The following is a 19,872-nucleotide window of genomic DNA, read 5'->3' on the forward strand; positions in this document are numbered from 1 at the left end:
CAACCTGTTTTGTGCAGATATCAGCTTTTCATTGCATTAAAAGATTTGATAGGATAGGTTACATTGTTGCTTGTTCTCTTGTCTTCTAATGCACTTTGCTAACAGACAGGAACCCATACCTCTACCCAGTTTACAGCAACAGAAGAAGTGCTATATGCAATAGGCACAACTGAAACACGTGAGATGACGTTTAAGTGAGATATGCACTATGTTGTCAAGACAACCTAAACCTCAGAGTCAAGTCAAGTGAGAGAGGAGGAAGTGGGTGATGGGTGGAAACTGTGTGTGCAACTGTGCAATATATTTTTGTGAAACGTTGACAACACGAACCTACTATGTTCCAAACCTACACTCTACCTTTTCTTTGTTTGGTTGAAGACAGTTGAAGACCTACCAGTTCTCTCACATTGAATGATTTCAATGGGCATCTTTACTAGTTTTCCAACCTCCCTACACTGTAATTACACTTTACTTGCCTATGTAACTACCATGTAATAGCATAGATATTACAGACACATGGTAAAGTTATGGTCCTTGAGTAGCTCTGGTTCAGGGCGTTGTGTGTGGCTTTAGCCTCCTTGGAGGAGTCCTATAGCAATAGCCAAACATGACTTTGCAGCTAGGAGATTATTCCCGTGGCTCAACGCACTGAGGTGCTATTTCTGTGTAACATGGGACTACTTAAGGTGAAATGGATAGTGTAGCCTACCTGTACCTAAATGAAATGAGTGGCTATTATCCACAGGTTGTTGACAAGGGATTGATTGAATTATGATTAGACAAGTATGAAATTGTTAGGCGTGGGGTATCCTGAGTAACCTGACCTGGATATGGGAAGTATAAAGTCCACAGAGTGGAAATGATATTTTCAGTCAAAACACGTGGTTATATGACCAAATTTTCCCTGCTTTGTGCAGTGTGAAGTTGGTCAAAAAGGATGAAGAAAGGAACGGAGTGTGTGCTGTTCCCCATTACTGACACTTGCTGGATTGTAGAAGAAATTACATAGAAGATTAAATCACATATAGCCTTTGTGCTGCCCTGTGCTTAGTTAGTGTGAATAAAGTGAAGTAAAAACGATATGTTTACAGCTATAACTGATTGGGTACACCTAATATAAAAATGACATGGATGTGCTTTGTTTCCGGACAATATAGATCAGAGTTCCAGCGTTTGATACTGATTCTCACCAGTTGTGTTGTTGGTTCTGTGGAAAAGCACAGGTCAAATAATGACACAGATTGTTCAATAACAGCAATGGGAAGTTGATGTGAATTAAACAATTTTTTTAAGGATTAGGAGGTTTAATAAGAGGGTAACAACTATAATTATTATATAACAATATGTAATGCCCTCAAGTATTATTTGAATACATAAAATAAGATAAAATGAAATCTCTATGTGCATCATTAATGCTGTCTCCTTAATTGTTGAATAAACTATAACAACTATAATTTGGAAAGTGAAGTGAACTTTATTGAAAACAACTGCATTGCCGTCATACACAAACATATTCTGTGTTGTTTGGGTTGTTGATGCTGGGTTATTAGTTCTGGGTAATTGAGACTGAAGGCATAGTTTAGTAAGAGAGTGGCTTTCAGATAGTTATTTTTAGACACCCGTGAGAGTAAATATCTTTCCTGTTCATCTGTTCTGTTGTGTAGTTATCACATGTTAAGGTTGAACATTCACATTTGCGTAGCTTCATTGAGGCTTACAGAAGTGTATGAGTTCCTTAAAAGCCTCTGCAAATCCCAATTTTGGGATGGATACCACCTTATTATATCTAATAAATAATAAATTAATATTCTAGAAGAATGTGTAAAATACAAAACATTAAGATTAAATGTGCAGTATGTAAACTTAACATGATGAACAAGAATGACATTTACTCTCACGGGTGTCCAATAAGATCTATCTGAAAGCCATTCCCCTAATAGGCCACGCCTCCTGAAAATAACCTAAGGATTACATTCAAAAAGACCCAGCTGATAGGTCAACCCAGCACGAAAGTAAAAAAATACCAAACTGAAGGTTAAATAAAACCATGTTTGGGTAATCCCAACCACCCAACATGTTGGGTTATTCACGCAACCCCACTGGCTGGGTCAAAATAAACCAGCTTGTGTTCTGTCCAATATTTACCCAGTGCTGGGTAACCAAAAAACCCAAATTGAGTTGTTTTTAACCCAGCATTTTTTAGAGTGTTGCATTTGAGATTATGATAATATTGGGCACTCTCTAATTCACTGATACACATATCCAAAGATGCTAGTATTTATTTGGGCAGTGGGAGTACAATGGCTGATATCACAGAGGTGATGAGTAGCAGAGTGCTGACTAAGATAACTTGACTTCCAGAGCGATACACCAGGCGACCATTCAACGGCTGGACTGGGCGATAGGTTCCCACCATAGGCTTTCCATCAGCAAACTGAAGCCGAGAAAATGCAGCAAGCTGTATGACACAAAGATAAGAAAAAACATGTTAGACATACAGTAAAAAAATACAACTCAATAAAGACATACAAATAACTTTATGGACTTTATTTTGCAATGCATTTACTATACATTCACTGACAGCAGGTATAGGTATAATGTCAGGTATAAAAGTGACCTAGGTAAGGTGAGGTGTAATGTCAAGCTGTATACACCTGTTGCCTGCTGAGAGGAATGGTATTTCTGAACACGGTCCAAACTACAGCTTCTTTACAGGGAGGTGTGGTGAGAGAGCCCTGGTAGCGGAAGTAGCTGGTCATATTACTCTGAGAGGGGATGAACATGTCCAGGGACACATCACTCAGGGTAGTGTTGGAGTCTAGAGGTGGACACAATAAAGACAATGGAACAAATACAGGGTAAAACTATCTTAAGATGCCCCTATGGAACTACACAGTAATAATTTAAGGTAAAGTGTTGCCCAATACAGTTTATGATGAGAGCTGTAACTGGTCTACAAAATAGGCTACTGTTCATACTACTAGTGATTGCTAATAGCTTTATCGAAGACACTGTGGTTAAAAAACAAGGGTTTTATTACTTTGTATCTAAACTGTCAGCACACTATCACATAGGCCTATCCCTGTATGATCCGGAACATGCATCATTTAGTACCTGGATCCATGCTATTAAAGATACATAACAATAGTTGTTGTCTATAAGCTGACTTACTGGGTATATTGCTTGTGTTCAGAGCATTTATGATGGAGTCGTATTTTTTGTTGGAGCTTCCTGATTGCTGAAAATATAAGAGATATTATCAGGATTATCAGAGAGTATCATCTATCAAATGTCATATGAACCCCATTTTTTCATGTTGTAGAACATTTTATAAGATTAAGCTGAAATAATACCTCATAAAAGAATCCTAGAACTCCAACCCCTGCAAGGTCTTTCAGAGCTTCATCCAAAGAGTTGTACTCCTCTTTTATGTTTACTATATGCAGCTGAGGACGTCAAGAGATATCACTGACAAATATGTCAAAGATTGCAATAAATGTGAATTTGCAAAAGTGTACGTTAATGTGATTGATGTATAATTACTGTACACTTAACGTAGTTTACAAAAGTTAAATCAGAATGGCTGATCTGAATGCTCATTTAAATTCATCAAGTAAGTAGTACACAATTCACTTTGTTTCCTATTCTACAGGCATAGTGCGAATGAACACAAACTTATCATCATCAGCATAACGTCTTGCTTCTTCTTTTCTTTTCTATTAGCCATGTGTGGAATAATAATAACCTTAAGGCCGCGTGCGGGGTTCGATGACAGCTGCTGTCATCAGCATCTGGCTATGGGGAACATTCCTCCGAGACAAGGCCATACCCCAAACTATTCAAAATTCAATATTGCATTCTGTCTCTGTTGTCCATTCAGTTAAGCCTGTACTCGATTGAACTGTATCTAAAAGACCTAAAACTATGTGATAATCATAAATAAATATCAGGAGTTTGAAAATACATTATGGTGTATTATGGGAATGTTTCCTTTCTTTTGGTCATCAAACCTCCATGGGATATCGTTCTCCATCGATGGTGTGTTCTGATCCAGGGCCTCCATCTTTGCCCAAGTGCAGGTGGAGCTGTACTGCCTTGTACGGCACAGCCAGATCTCCACCCTGTACTTTTGCTGTGGCAGGCAGGTCCACCTGAACTGCAGAGAGATGAAAGCTTTAGTCCATGTAAAAGGAAATATCTGGAGTCCATAAACGTTGCATGTACTGTACCATTGTACTGTTAAGCTAATGTTATGGAGCTTTGAGCTTAGATCAGATCTGTGAAATATCAAGGCATTGACTGAATAAGCCTTGCTATTCGTGTTCAATACAACTACAATACACCATGCTGATAATACTGTAACATATGCAGGGGGTTCTGTACTGTAAATGTAAATGCAGCATCTATATCAGGGGCCCACGACCCCATTTTGAAATCTGAAAATTCTCTCCACCCTAACCATGTGAAAAAAATTATGTAAATAACAGTCAATGTTTACTTTTTATTTGGGGCTATGGCAGTCAATTGAAAAACATTGTAACAGTATTTGATTGTCTTCTCAACTTACCATCCCATACTTTTAACGTGGGGCTATGACAGTCAATTGCAAATTAGTCTGACATAATGTTGCTTATCTCACCACCACTAATGAGATGGGTGTGGCTTGATGCATGTCGTGCAGGGGGCGTGGTTGACAGTACACACCTCATCTCTGCTGTCACATCCAACCTGGATCGATATTTGGTTTTAATGCAGACGAGAGCAATAAATCCAGCTTCACACATATGAGCTGGCAAAGGGTACCATGAGTTTTAATGCTCAGAGGGAGGCGACAGGGTATTCCTTCGTAGTGACCCGTGAGTGTGTTGTCTGCAGCAATCGGTCACATGACATCTCGATCAGCTGTTCAATTTCAGTTACCGACATGTCAACAGAGACAGGATCATACAGTCAAATGGATTGGGAAGTAGGTCCCAAGGTGCTCTTCCAAGCGTTGGAGGTGAGCAGTCATCACTCATGTGGGACACTTACTGATGCTGTTGTCTGTTAGAAACATGCACAGCCAAGGGAAGGGGGCATGGTTCGCTTTTGACTCTCTACAATAATAATTATTTCCTCTGAATCCACTGAGTCAGTCACTCACTCATCTGTAGAATGTTTTTGCATTTCCCCTGCATGCTTGTGTGTGTTCAGTATCCCAACTATGTCTGTTACATAGGCAAGGAGACACATTTTCTTTTCATTAAACAGAAAGTCAACCAAGTCTGTTTGTTTTACCTCCATTGTGAATGACAACAGTTCCTATCTCAATAAAAGAAATCTTTCCAACACTCCCCCTTGGTAACCACCAAGCCTCGTGTGAAATAAAACATTGTCTTGCTCTGATCCTATATGTCCACATTGTGTTGTGAACAGGCATGCGCGCAATGGATGTGGTTTGATGCAGATTACAATCGAAGTTACCTGCTGCAGTATATCTCAGAGTTCTGTGCCCAACTTTTTTGCCGCCAGTTGCTCTCGGTGTATCATACAATGTGTCCATATGGCAGAGGGAGACACATTCATAACTAGAGTGCAGAGGCCTTCCCTTTGTCCTGCCATAGATGGTGTCCCATCTGTGCAAAAGCCCACCATTCGATCCCATGGAATCTGTTTTTCAAGAATATAGCCACATAGCACACTGAACATCCCCTGTGCCGTTTCATGCTCGGGAGATATGTCCTCGTGAATAGCATCCCGGGATATGTATAGCAAACAAAATTCAATACATGGGCATCTCGGCCCTGACAGCTAACATCCATTTGGAGAGCATAAGCTGGGGAGTTTGAGTCGTTCAGTCAGAGTTTCCTGTTGATTGCCAGCAATAGCATAAATTCTTTGTTAAACAGTGTTATCTGACAAAGGTATTGATATGAGTTCATGTGCTTCTGCCTGTCCACACAGTTTTTTACACCATATCAATTGCGGCCGGTAATACCGAAGTCTCTGCAATAGTGTGCAATAGCTCTCTGGTTGAATTTTGTCTTTAATATTTGAATAATTCTCATGTAGATATTTAAGGTTAACCACATTACAAAGCTTTTGAGATACAAAGATATTATAATATTTATTTTTCTTCAGGATTTGGTCAATTCTCCTGCGACCGCATTTTCATATTAGGCGATCCCTTGTTTGGGAACCACTGATTTATATAGACATTATTATTAATATTGTTTTTTTCACCCATTTTTCTCCCCAATTTTGTAGTATCCAATTGGTAGTTACAGTCTTGTCCCATCGCTGCAACTCCCATACAGACTCGGGAGATGCGAAGGTCGAGAGCCATGCTTCTTGACACACTGCTCGATTAACCCGGAAGCCAGGCACACCAGTGCCTGGCCAGTGTCAGTGGAAACACAGTCCAACTGGCAACCGTGTCAGCGTGCATGCTCCTGGCCCGCCACAGGAGTCGCTCGAGCGCGATGGGACAAGGACATCCCGGCCGGCCAAAGCCTCCCCTAACGACGCTGGGCCAATTGTGCGTCGCCTCATGGGTCTCCCAGTTGCGGCCGGCTGCGACACAGCCCAGGATCGAACCCAGATCTGTAGTGATACCTCAAGCACTGCAGTGCCTTAGACCGCTACGCCACTCGGGAGGCCGATTTACATAGAAACTCACCAGTGCGACCATTGTTTGTGATGAAACTGTGGAAGGCCTCTTGGTACCCAGTGAATGTGAATGGTGTAAGGCGTCCATCTGGTAGAGTTCTTCTTGTCACAATGTTAATGGGGGACTGGGCTTTTCCGCCACATGCCCCAGCAACCGTTGTCCAACCATCAGGTCCTTCACATGAGTAACGAGACAGAACATTGGTTATGTTTAAGAACTTTGATTCCAATGGGTATTTTAGCATATGTACTGAATGTATATGGTTTACCTATGCAGTTGCCACCACATGTAACCTGGGACTGGTAGCACCAATCTGGAGAAGGGAGTTTTTGGACATTAACCATTTTTTCCCATTGAATGCAATGTACTGACAAAAATGTCAAGCATGTGACGCACATTTTTACCCATTAAATGCAATCTATTAACAAAAATGTCAATGGGACACACCTTTTCCCATTGAATGCAATGTATTGACAATGTCATATATTGTGAAGTATTCCTTTTTGAAAAAACGTGACAGGATGACGTTTTCCTATGATATCATGTTGGGACATCATGAATCATCCAATGGCATAAATAAATGCTGTTTGAGTATTTCACTACCTAAATTCAAAATAAATGACATAAGAGGAGTGTTTAAAAGGAGTGTTTGAATTTTTGTTGTATTAATGCTATTGAATCTCTCCTCAGACTAATATTATTCTGTTTGTCCTGAGGGTACCATTGCCACTGTTCCACCCCTTGTGTTGCGCTGTCATGGTGTATTTGTTATGTTATGGTCCCCGTTGTCAATCAGATAAAGACTGTTGTAAAGGAACACAATTTTAGTGGCTTTTGACAGAGACCATTACCCCAAGGCAAACAACCACAGAGGCAGGCCAAAGTACAATCAAAAGTTCTTGATTATAAATCCAGCTTTTACAACAGTGACAATACACAGTATCACTACGGTCCGATTAGAAACGTACAAAGGGCTAGGACTTAGGGCTATGAGCACCGGCGCAAACTAACACAACAGTTGATTCACTCATGGAGCAGTGGCCAATGTTTGTTTGTCTGGCTCTTTCCGAGCAGGGTTCGTTCGTTCAGCTCTACCCGAACAGGGTTCATTAGTCGATGGCTGGTTTGGTCATCAATGGCAGATTTGGTTGTCGTTGCTGCTTGCTGGACTGTCTCTTGCTCTACGACAGGCCTGCTGGGTTGTAGCGTCAGGCGTGTCCCCCGTGTATGTAGTTGTGGGGGACACAAAACATACGATTACAGCACGAGTGACGAATTTCCGGGCAAGGGTGCTCCATTTAAATCTGCTCCTGCCACACCCTCTAGTGCTCATCCGGTGTATCCTTGACCTGCCGCCACTCCCCCAGTGCTCTCTCCCTCTCCCTCTCTTTGTGTGTGTGTGATTGTGTGGGTGGAGACAGGTGTGCTGGAGTCAGAGCAGATCCCCACCAGCTGCAACCTGTTCCATAATCAAGACCTCTACAAATTCTCAGTCCTGCCACTTCCACACTGCCAGATTGTAATCTCTGCCCAGTCAGTCTATGTTTCTAGCCGTTTGTTCCTGTTTTCCCTTGCCTGATGCTGTTTTCCTCTCCGCTACAGTTCTGCCCACTTTGACTCTGGTCCCTTTCTCCAGTCCGACTTCTCGTCAGTCCTGCTACTCTGTCCTGGATTCCCCACTCTATGCTCCCTTGGATTCCCCTCTGGACCTGCTTACCCTATCCCCACACTTCTCGCTTCAGCCTGATTTCCAGCAACCCGCCCGAGCTTCCCCTGGCCTGCACTTTTTTTCATTTTGAGTGTTAACTATAACCTAGGTGTCCTCTTTAACAATGTCTACAAGGCTTGCTGCCACCAAATGCATCTGAGACATGGGATGTTAACTTAATGCACATTCTACCCACTCTTTTGCTAGTGTAATCCCTCCAGTCGTTTCTAGACCCAAGTTCCATACCTTTTTGCATGTTCTACAGCCCAACTTTGAATTATGTGTTATAAATCAGGGGTTATACATTTTCTTGTTCTTAAACTGCAAATTGCACCTGCTCCAAGCACTTCGAGCACATTGGTGGATGCACTGCCCCCCTCGCCCCCAGCTCCCTGTCTCCCTCTCCAGCTGAGTCTGACTCGCTAGTACGGCATCTAGCTAGTGGATGTGCCGGTGATGATGCTGAACTGGTGGGATTAATAGCAACGCTGCTAGCTAAGGCATCGCTATCAGGAACAGTTTGCCCCTCACTCCTCTCCTCCAGCACTGACAGTTCTCTGGCTTGTTCTGGGTTCGATTCACCATTTTCTCTGAATTTCTTTACTTAAAAAATGTCATCAAACTCAATTGCCTTTTCTTATCCATTTTTTATTTGGCTTTCCCACGATTCAAATTCAGTTGGAAGATGACCAGCTTAGGCTACGTGATGTAGCCTAAGCTATAGTAATGTACGTAGGGACCTCTTCACTAGCTAACCACCACTACCAAGACCTGTGTCAAGATCAGTTACTTACCCCACCGGCCCGCCCCATAACTTCTATGTACAAATAAGATAGGTCTGGAATCAGTGTGGAAGGATAGGATGATTACACAGAAGGATGATTGCGCTTTTACATGATGGTCTTTCTGGGGGCGGGAGAAAGAACAAGGAGACAACTTGATTTAACGCTCTCTGCTTTTATTAGAATGTTTACAGTGCGAACAGTGAAACAATTCATAAATCAGGCTGCGAGAGGTACCGGCTCAAATTAAGCACTGCTTACTGTAGTATCCTTCTACTTTTTCTTCTTATTATTATTGTTTGCCTTCCGCTGCCACCTGTAGGGCCAAAACTGTAAAAGTTACCAAGTCCAAAACAACTTTAAAAAGTGCAGGCTGACCTGTCCACAGGTTGCTTGTAAAAAGTTTTGATACTCTTATATGTTTCACACTACTACAACAACAACAACCACAACTACTGACAATGTGCATACTGTAGGGCCCAAAAGCCTGCAACACAACCACACAAGCACTGACCAGAAATATTGACAACAACCACACAACTACTGACCCCAACAACTACTTACCACAACTACAGACCACAACCACACAACTACTGAGCACAACTACAGACCACAACCACACAACTACTGACCACAACTACTGACCACCGCACTAGCTCTATTTCAGCTCTGATCCTGGACGTGGCTAGCAATCTCTGGTCCGCACTAGCTCGGTCTAGCTTTGGTGTGCTCTAACTAGCTCTGTTCCAGGGTGTTGATAGTAGCTAGCTAGCTCTGGTCTGCACTAGCTGTGGTCTAGCTCTGATCCGCACTAACTAGCTTTGGTCCAGAGTGTAGCTAGTAGCTAGTTAGATCTGGTCCACACTAGCATTTGTCTAGCCCACACCAACTAGCTATTGTCCAGGGCGTTCCTAGTTGCTAGCTCTGGTTCAGCTCTGGTCCAGGGCGTAGCTAGTAGCTAGCTAGCCAGCTCTGGTCCGTACTTGCTCTGGTACAGCTCTGGTCCATGGCATAGCTAGTAGCTAGCTAGCTATCCCTGGTCTGCGTTAGCTCTGGTCTAGCTCTGGTCTGCACTAACTAGCTCTAGTCCAGGGCATAGCTAGCAACTGGCTAAATCTGGTCTGCACTAGCTCTGGTTATCCAGCTTGGCAAAAATGCTTGATTTGATGAGGCAATTCTGACATTATGCATGGCAATATACAATAATTTTGTCCAATTTGTCATGAAAATGCATTGAAGAGGGAAAAGGTTTGTTGACGTGTCGCTTGATTTATGCCTTTATGTGTGCATCAGTCCTTCATGGTCGAATTGCTGCAAAAAAACACCACTAGAGGACACCAATAAGAAGAAGAGACTTGCTTTGGCCAATAAACAAAAGCAGTGGACATTAAAACAGTGGAAATCTGTCCTTTGTTCAGAAGAGTCCAAATTTGAGATTTATGGTTCCAACCGCCGTGTCGTTGTGAGATGCAGAGTAGTTGAACAGATTCTCTGCATGTGTGGTTTCAACCTTGAAGCATGGAGGAGGAGGTGTGATAGTATGGGGGTGCTTTGCTGATAACACAGTCAGTGATTTATTTTGAATTCAAGGCACACTTAACCAGCATGGCTACCACAGCATTCTGCAGCGATATGCCATCCCATCTGGTCTGTGCTTAGTGGGACTATCATTTGTTTTTCAACAAGACAATGACCCAACACACCTCCAGACTGTGTAAGGGCTATTTGTCCAAGAAGGAGAGTGATGGAGTGCTGCATCAGATGACCTGGCCTCCACAATCACCCGACCTCAACCCAATTGAGATGGTTTGGGATTAGTGGGACCACAGAGTGAAGGAAAAGCAGCCAACAAGTGCTCAGCATATGTGGGAACTCCTTCAAGACTATTGGAAAATTATTCCAGGTGAAGCTGGTTGAGAGAATGCCAACACTTTTTTGCTTACTACATGATTCCATATGTGTTATTTCATGGTTTTGATGTGTTCACTATTTTTCTACAATGTAGAAAATAGTACAAATAAAGAAAACCCCTTGAATGAGTAGGTGTGTCCAAACTTTTGACTGGTACTGTATATTTTACTCTGTTTGAGAAGATTGCCACATCCCTAACGTGGCCGCACAGTATCTGGTCACTGCTCCTCCGAAGTGTTCTTGTGAGAAAAGCTCAGAATCTGTATGCTGCTTTATCTCTTGATCAGAGTTCAGATTATGACACTGTTAAAGCAGCTATCCTTAGGGCTTATGAGTTGGTTCCAGAGGCATATAGACAACAGTTCTGTAAATTGTGAAAGACACAATTACAAAGTCATGTTGACTTCGCAAGGGAACAAGCATGTATTTTTGATCGGTGATGTGGTTCACAAGAGGTCAAAGACCTTGAGGATTTAAAGACACATACTACTCGAACAGTTCAAGAATTGCCTTCACGAAAGGGTTGCTACCTGCATTTATGAGCACAAGGATCTCACTCTTGAGAAAGCTGCAGTCCTTGCATATGAGTTTGTGTTGACACATAAAACTACCTTCACAAACAAAGCACCCAGTAGTCTGAGGTTTCAGTTTTTTTCCCCGGGGCCCAAAGATAAGGATCGTCAGAAAACTGATTCTTTGTATCCTTCAGTTTGTCATTACTGCTGTGAGAAATGACACATTGCCTTTCAGTGTCCTAAGTTGGAACAGAAAAATGAGAGAGAAAAAAACAGTTTCTTATTGTGGGAGCACTCCAGACCATTAAGACTCTGGTTGGGACTAGTGTATCCCCTAAACAAGATTTTGGATCAGATGTGTATGAACCCTTTGTTTCAGATGGGTTAGTGTCTCTGAAGAGTGGTGATGCTGTTAAGCAGCCTGTGAAAATACTGCGAAACAGTGGGGCAGCCCAGTCCTTCATATGTTAGGGTGTTTTGCCTTTGTCTGACACTTCTGCAACTTGTTTCTGGTTATTTTGTTGTAGGAGTGAGGCCTAGCCTACTGGTGAAAAGGGTCTCATTCATTTTGGGCAACAATTTGGCTGGCAGGAACGTTGTGTCAAATCCTGTCATTTGTAGGGAACCCAGAGTGGAGGAACCATGCGGGTTATCGGAAAAGTACCCTAGAGTGTTCCCAGCATATGCCGTTACACGTGTTATGTCTAAGAAGATAGCCGAAAGCCAATCTAGTATTGAGGAGGATGTCAGTGATTCCACCATGTTCGATCTGTCTAAGACGTTTGTGTGGTCCTGATTTCAGTAAACCTCCTGAGTTGACCTCTCCTTTAAAAACCCCAAAGGTGAGCAAGTTTGTATCACCTCTGACAGAAGAGAGGGTCCCTACAATTGACATCAATGTCTAGTAAGCAGCTCAATGCTGAACAGAGTAAAGATGTTTTCCTCGCCTCTATTTTTATTAAGTTGATATGTCCAGAGGAGGACTTTGATGAAGTTTGTGTGGGTTACTTTGACAGAGATGTTCTGATGAGGAAAGGGCGTTCTTGCACCACTTCTGGGTAAGACGATTGGCCCAGTGTCTCAAAATTGTCACTCCAATTACACTTTGACAAGAGATACTGAGGTTGGCTGATGATGGTAGTATGGCGGGTCAATAAGATGCATGGCCATATCTTGGGTAACTTCTTCTGTCCCGGTCTGAAACAGGATGTTGTGGCTTACTGTAAATCCTGTAACATTTGCCAGCGGACAGGTAAACCGAACCAAGCTGTACCGGTTGCACCTTTGCAGCCTATTCCTGCTTTTGACTAACCTTTCAGCAGTGGACTATGTTGGTCCTTTGCCCAAAGGAAAGAGTGGTAACCAGTTCCTCTTAACTATCATGTGTGCTACCACTTGTTTCCCTGAGGCCATTCCAATGAGGAAAATCACAACTCCTAGTATGGTTAAGACCCTTGTGAAATAATTTAATGTTTGGACTTTCGTAGGTAGTGCAATCAGACCAAGGTTCAAATTTCATGTCAAAGGTCCAGCAAGTGCTACAGCAGTTGGGTGTTACCCATTGTCCTTCTAGTACCTACCACCCAGAGTCTCAAGGTGCTCTTGAGAGATTTGAGAGACTTTGAAATCTATGTGGAGAGTTGACTGCTTTGAGTTCAAGAAAGACTGGGATGAAGGGGACGTTCATGTGCTATTTGCAGGTCAAGAGATTGTTCAGGAATCTCTAGGTTTCAGTCCGAATGAGCTCGTGTTTGTACATCATCTCAGAGGTCATTTGAGCTTGCTGAGAGAGAGGTTGTTGCAGGACAAACACAAAAAAAACCTTCAATACAGATTGCACCGCGCCTGTGAGTTTGCCAGTGAGAATTTTGTTCCACAAACCAAAATGAAAGTTTGGTATGATCAAAAGACCCAAAACCACACGTTCGGTGTGGGTGACCAAGTCCTGGTTTTGTTGCCCATTCTGGGGTCACCATTACAAGTTCACTTTTCAGGACCTTACACCATCGATGAAAAAGTTGCTAATCTGGGTTACCGCATCACCACACCAGAGCGCAGTAAGAGCATGTGTCATGTCAAAATACTGAAACTGTATTTCTCCCGCTGCAATCGGCAGAGAAGTCGGTGGGAACCGGTTTTGATCCTCTACCTGTTGCCACTGGCGTCACTTGTCCATAGCCTTCTTCGAGAGCTCAAGGAAAGCCCAACAAGCCCGGTCGGTTGAGTAAGTTAGACATTCTGGAAAACCTTGATATATTGTTGCACTGCTTTTTAGAATATCAGGGTTTAATTTCAGATGTGCCAACTCAGATAAATGCACTAGAGCATTATATTGATGTTGGGGACTCTGCCAATCAAACAACATGTCTATCGAGTGATTCCTGAAAAGATAGAAAAAATCCGCAGTGAAGTGGAGTTCATGCTTGAGCACGGCATTGCACAACACGGCAACAGTCCGTGGAGTTCACCCTGTAAATTAGTAACTAAGGCAGATGGCTCTCTGTGGTTTTGTTCAGATTTTTTGCAAACTCAATGCCATTACTAATTCAGACTCGTAACCTTTGCCCCGGGTCGACAATTGTGTAGGCCGTGTTAGCACTGCCAAGTACGTTAGTTCGACCTGTTGAAGGGATATTGGCAGGTCCCTCTGAGCATACCAAAGAGCTGTCTGCTTTTGTCACTCCAGATGGTTAATTGTCCTACCTTCATCTTCCATTCGGTTTGAGAAATGCCAGAGCCATGTTTCAAAGGCTCATGCACATAGTGCTACGTGGTCTGGAAAATGCAGAGGCCTATTTTGACGATGTGGTTGTATTTAATGTCACCTGGCCAGAACACCTTCAGAAAATTGAGTCTGTTAGAAACAATTTTTCCCCTGCCAACTTGACAGTGAACCTGTCAGAGTGAAATCGCCCAAGCATCAGAGAAGTATCTTGTGAAGGTGGTCGGGCAAGGGAAGGGCCAACCGGTCTTGGCAAAAGTGGAGGCCCTCAATAACCTTCCAGTGCGCAGATTCTTGGGAATGGCTGGCTACTACCGGGCATTTTGCAAGAACTTTGCCCAGCATGTTGCTCCAATAACAGTTTTGACGAATCCGAACGTCGTTTTCCATTGGAGCCCAGACTGTCAGGAAACTTTTTTAAGAAGACAAAGACTCTTTTGGTCTCTGCACCAGTGCTAGCTGCTCTGGATTTCCATTGTCTATTTGCTTTGAACGCCAATGCCAGCGACGTAGGAGCAGGTGCGGTGCTTCCACAGAAAGAGTACAACAATATCGAGCACCCTGTGGGGTACTTTTCAAAGAAATGGGCCTCATATCAGAAACACTACTTGACAATCGAGAAGGAGACACTAACTTTGGCACTGGCTCTTCAGCACATTGACGTTTATGTATTGGTCTCTACCCCTCTTGTGGTCTATACCGATCATAACCTTCTTATTTTCCTGCGAAAGACGCGCTCCACGAATCATCGACTCCTTTGCTAGAGTCTCATATTTCAGGAGTTTCCCCCTGAAATCAGACATGTCTGTGATAAGGACAACTTGGTTGCTGATTGTCTTTCAAGGGTGGGCAGTCAATAAGTTTAGTGTTTTGTGTTTAGCCAGTGTGTAGCTCTGGCACACATTTTGTTTTGGCTGCACATTTTGGCGTAATGGAGACGGGTTTTGTTTCGGTTGGGCTCGTCAAAAGGGGATGAGAGTTACAGAAACGTACAAACATCAAAATGTACCTGTTCTTCAAAATGTCAGATTTTTAGGTAGCTATATAAAAATAAATAAATGAAAAAAAGTTATAGAAAAATGTATATTTATCAAAATGTATAAAAAAGAAGAGATCTGTTTTGTCTTGTATGAGAGACCGCCAGTTATCACCATGTTTTTATTGGCGAAAGCGATACATTTAAGTTGATTTTAAAATGGAAGTTGTTTTCTGTTGGTAAAAATATGGGATATATTTGCTGTCTTACCTGGAAAGGTGTTATAGGCTTTGGGGTTTTGCACAATGTAGTTTTTGATTTCAAGGTTGGTTCTGTTTGGGTGTGGCTTGCTCTGATTGGAAACATCCTCGTTGGTCAGGATGTGTTGCACCTGTCACCTCGTTAGTCAGTCGTTAGTTTCACCTGTGCTGGTTTGCTCCACTTGCTTTTAGCTCAATACTGTCCCGCCCTGACCTGAGAGAGACGGTTTATTTCTCTATTTTGTTAGGTCAGGGTGTGGGGTGGGCAGTCTGTGTTATATTTCTATGTTGTCCTTTTCGTTGATTGGCCAAGTATGGTTCCTAATCAGAGGCAGCTGTCTATCGTTGTCTCTGATTGGGAATCATACTTAGGCAGCCCTTTTTCCCTCCTTTAGTGTGGGATCTTGTTTTTGTACAGCTCAGTAAGCCTGCAGAACGTGATGTTCGCTTTTCGTTGTTTATTATTTTGATTTAGTGTTCTGAGTTAAATAAAATAGAAATATGAACACTTACCACGCTGCACCTTGGTCTTCTCCTTACGACGATCGTCACAGAAGATCCCACTACAATAAGACCAAGCAGCGTGGTATGGACCAGTGGACATGGGAGGAGATTCTGGACGGGAAAGGACCCTGGAGTCAGGCAGGGGAGTATCGCCGTCCGAGGGAGGAGATTGAGGCCGCGAAAGAGGAGCGGCAATATTACGAGGCACTATACCAACCACGAGGCAAGCACGAGAGGCAGCCCCCCCCCCCCAAAAAATTGGGGGGCACACGGGGAGATTGGCAGAGTCAGGGTGGAGACCTGAGCCAACTCCCTGTGCTTACCGTGGGGAGAGTAGGACTGGTCAGGCACCAGGTTATGTGGTAATGCGCACGGTGTCTCCAGTGCGCAGCCACAGCCCGGTGCGCTCTGTGCAAGCTCCCCGCAGTGGCCGTGCTAGAGTTGGCATTCAGCCAGGAAGGATTGTGCCGGCCCTAAGCTCCAGACCTCCAGTGCGCCTCCACGGCCCAGTATACCCTGTGCCTGCTCTGCACACCCAGTCTTCAGTGCATCTCCCCAGTCCGGTGAGACCTGTTCCGGCTCCACGTAAGAAGCCTCCAGTGATGATTCATGGTCCGAAGCCTCCAGTGATGATTCATGGTCCGACGCCTCCAGTGATGATCCATGGCACGACGCCTCCAGTGATGATCCATGGCCCGGAGCCTCCAGGGATGATCCATGGCCCGGAGCCTCCAGTGATGATCCATGGCCCGGAGCCTCCAGTGATAATCCATGGCAAGAAGCCTGTAGGGATGATCCATGGCACGAAGCCTCCAGTGATGATCCATGGCACAAAGCCTCCAGTGGTGCCCCATGGCAAGGAGCCTGCAGCGATGGTCCCCAGTCCGGAACCTCCTGAGAGGGCCCCCAGTCCGGAACCTCCTGAGAGGGCCCGCAGTCCGGAACCTCCTGAGAGGGCCCGCAGTCCGGAACCTCCTGAGAGGGCCCGCAGTCCGGAACCTCCTGAGAGGGCCCGCAGTCCGGAACCTCCTGAGAGGGCCCGCAGTCCGGAACCTCCTGAGAGGGCCCGCAGTCCGGAACCTCCTGAGAGGGCCCGCAGTCCGGAACCTCCTGAGAGGGCCCGCAGCCCGGAGTCTCCAGCGGCGGCCCGCAGCCCAGAGTCTCCAGCCGTGGCCCGCAGCACAGAGCCTCCAGCGATGATCTACGGTCCGGTTCCTCCGACGATGACCCACGGTCCGGTGGCACAAAAGCAGAGGGATCAGCGGGCAGAGCGGGGGCTACGCCCCGAACTGGAGCCGCCACCATGGGTAGATGCCCACCCGGACCCTCCCCTATAGGTTCAGGTTTGCGGCCGGGCGTCCGCACCTTTAGGGGGGGGGGGGGTACTGTCACGCCCTGACCTGAGAAAGACGGTTTATTTTTCTATTTTGTTAGGTCAGGGTGTGCGGTGGGCAGTCTGTGTTATATTTCTATGTTGTCCTGTTTGTTGATTGTCCGAGTATGGTTCCTAATCAGAGGCAGCTGTCTATCGTTGTCTCTGATTGGGAATCATACTTAGGCAGCCCTTTTTCCCTCCTTTAGTGTGGGATCTTGTTTTTGTACAGCTCAGTAAGCCTGCAGAACGTGACGTTCATTTTTCGTTGTTTATTATTTTTATTTAGTTTCTGAGTTAAATAAAATAGAAATATGAACACTTATCACGCTGCACCTTGGTCTTCTCCTTAAGACGATCGTCACAAATACTATAAGTTGGTGTGTTGTTTTTTTGGGGGGGGTGTGGGCGGGATTTAGTGGGCACTTATGGTGGGTTTCTTTTAGGACCCAGATTATTGTTGCTAGTCAATTTTTAGTGGACACCCCCTTGAGTGTCTTTGAGAATCCCTCCTAAAACCCCACCTGTTTTGTTCTGGTTGCCGTGGCTTATTTGTTAGTTCCCTATTTCTGAGCTATGATGTTTTTCGTATTGGGGAACATAACAAGTTTATTCATGCATTTCTATGGTATTTATTGTGAAGCTGCAAAGTATCAAGCGTTTGGTTTGTGGGATATTTAACTAGTTATTTTCCACTCAAGCATAGCTTTGCTGTAGTTTAATTCATTTCAGTTAGAAATAACTTAAGGTTTAGCTGACTACATTTTCACTGAAGCTTCCCCAACATTGTATACCCAATGCCAGTACACACAAATACAACAAATACATCAAGTTTCAACCCCTTTTAGGTACTAAGATTGAATAAATCAAACAATAACAAAACTCACCTGCCCCTTGAATCTTCACAAAGATGGCGAAGAAAAATGAAATAAGTAAATGCATTGTGATTTATGTTTGCTTGGGTCAAACTCAATCAGTTATTTTCTAAATGATGCCACACGCAGAGCATCTGGTAAATAACTGTTAGGTGGCAAGGTCCTCTAGAAAAGGCAACCCCTCCCACTAGGTTGTATCCATACCTGTTAATATTAAATATTAGTGAGATCTCCTTGTAGGCTATTTTCTCAGCACTACTCTGATCAGAGAGTTGGCATATCATTTTATGACTTTGGTGTACTCTCACATGATGAGTAAATAGTAACTATTTCAACTGTGATGAATACAACTAGCTATGATATTTCACCAATTTACTAAAGGATTGATTCATCACCACTAAGCTACTCTTTAGAAGTAACATGTCATATGTAGCCTACGGGCCAAAAAATTAATTATTGACTTTCATCTGCATTCTGTCACAAGGTTTGCATCACAGGACGTTTTACTGCCCTAAGGCCTATTATAGCTAACTACAGTCTAATGACATAGAACAGGTTTCAATGTCATTTGTGAAGTATTCTTTGCAAACTGCTTAATTACTTTTATGATGTGCTCCACATTCCTCACAGTAGAATATGATCTTGTAGAAAACATTCTGTGTCAAATGAAGCACATTTGTAAATGACTCTCAAATGGTTTCACCATGGTGTTTTAACCTATGGAACATTGTGCATGAAGTCCTCTTAACTTGATTTTAGAAACTGGCAGCTGAGTGTCAGGGCGCTGGGCACAGGGGCACCTATGTGGATGTGTGCATGAACAAAGCTGGCCTGGCCCATCCAGAGTCACTGCAGAATGGCAAAACCGATGGCTAGAGGACGATGATTGATGTAGGTGTCACTGTCAATGATTATATATGGAAGCCCATTCCCACCACCCAATTAATTTTTCAAATGTCGATACTATCTAAACATTTTGAGATAAAAACAGAGAACAAGTCAAGACTTTGGTACTATAAGGTTCTATCTGCGCAACGCATAGTTCTGAGATATTGAGCATTTACGTTTCACATCCCAGATTCTCACATCTCAGTTCTTCTTTCATAATCCATTAAGGTCCTCACCGTAAAGGTACCTAAAGTGTGAATATCAAAATCCTAAGACATTTGTAAATCCGTTTTTTTAGGGGGTTGCAATCGCAGATTGAACCTTATGCCTCTGGAATGTCAATCTATTTAAATAAGGTTCTATCTGCCACAGAATGTTAAAATTCTTTCAATTTCAGAAAAGTGCAGCCATTTAATTATTAAATATAGAGAATACACTTCCTTCTTTCTAATCACATCATCAAATATATGAATTCATATTCATCACACATTTGTTAAAGTGATAGTTCCCTAAAATGACACTACTGTATATCCTATGGATAACTAGCAACATTGCTAAAGCTTAGCTCTGGATGACTATACTAATATGTTTTTCTGTTCTCTGACACCCAACGTCAGTAATCTACTTGCTAGTTATCAATGAAATGTGGTAAGTTTGTATTTTTAGTGAAATACCCCTTCCATGGAGGTTTTCATATCGATATAGAACAA

At 43.4% G+C, this 19,872-nt stretch overlaps 1 protein-coding gene across 1 annotated transcript; it reads right to left on the reverse strand.

The window, feature by feature from the left end:
* Window positions 1-2,263: 2,263 nt before the first annotated feature.
* On the reverse strand, window positions 2,264-18,455 carry LOC106612801 (carbonic anhydrase 4). The gene is made up of 8 exons (XM_014214317.3): window positions 18,287-18,455; window positions 6,918-6,962; window positions 6,659-6,823; window positions 4,011-4,156; window positions 3,354-3,446; window positions 3,172-3,238; window positions 2,655-2,818; window positions 2,264-2,458 (listed from the first exon to the last, which is right to left on the reverse strand). Exons 1-8 carry the CDS (start codon window positions 18,339-18,341, stop codon window positions 2,279-2,281), a joined length of 915 nt encoding a protein of 304 aa, XP_014069792.1. The 5' UTR covers window positions 18,342-18,455; the 3' UTR covers window positions 2,264-2,278.
* Window positions 18,456-19,872: the final 1,417 nt, after the last annotated feature.

This window comes from Salmo salar, chromosome 09 (assembly GCF_965601325.2).
Source record: "Salmo salar chromosome 09, fSalSal1, whole genome shotgun sequence".
Taxonomy (NCBI): Eukaryota; Metazoa; Chordata; class Actinopteri; order Salmoniformes; family Salmonidae; genus Salmo; species Salmo salar.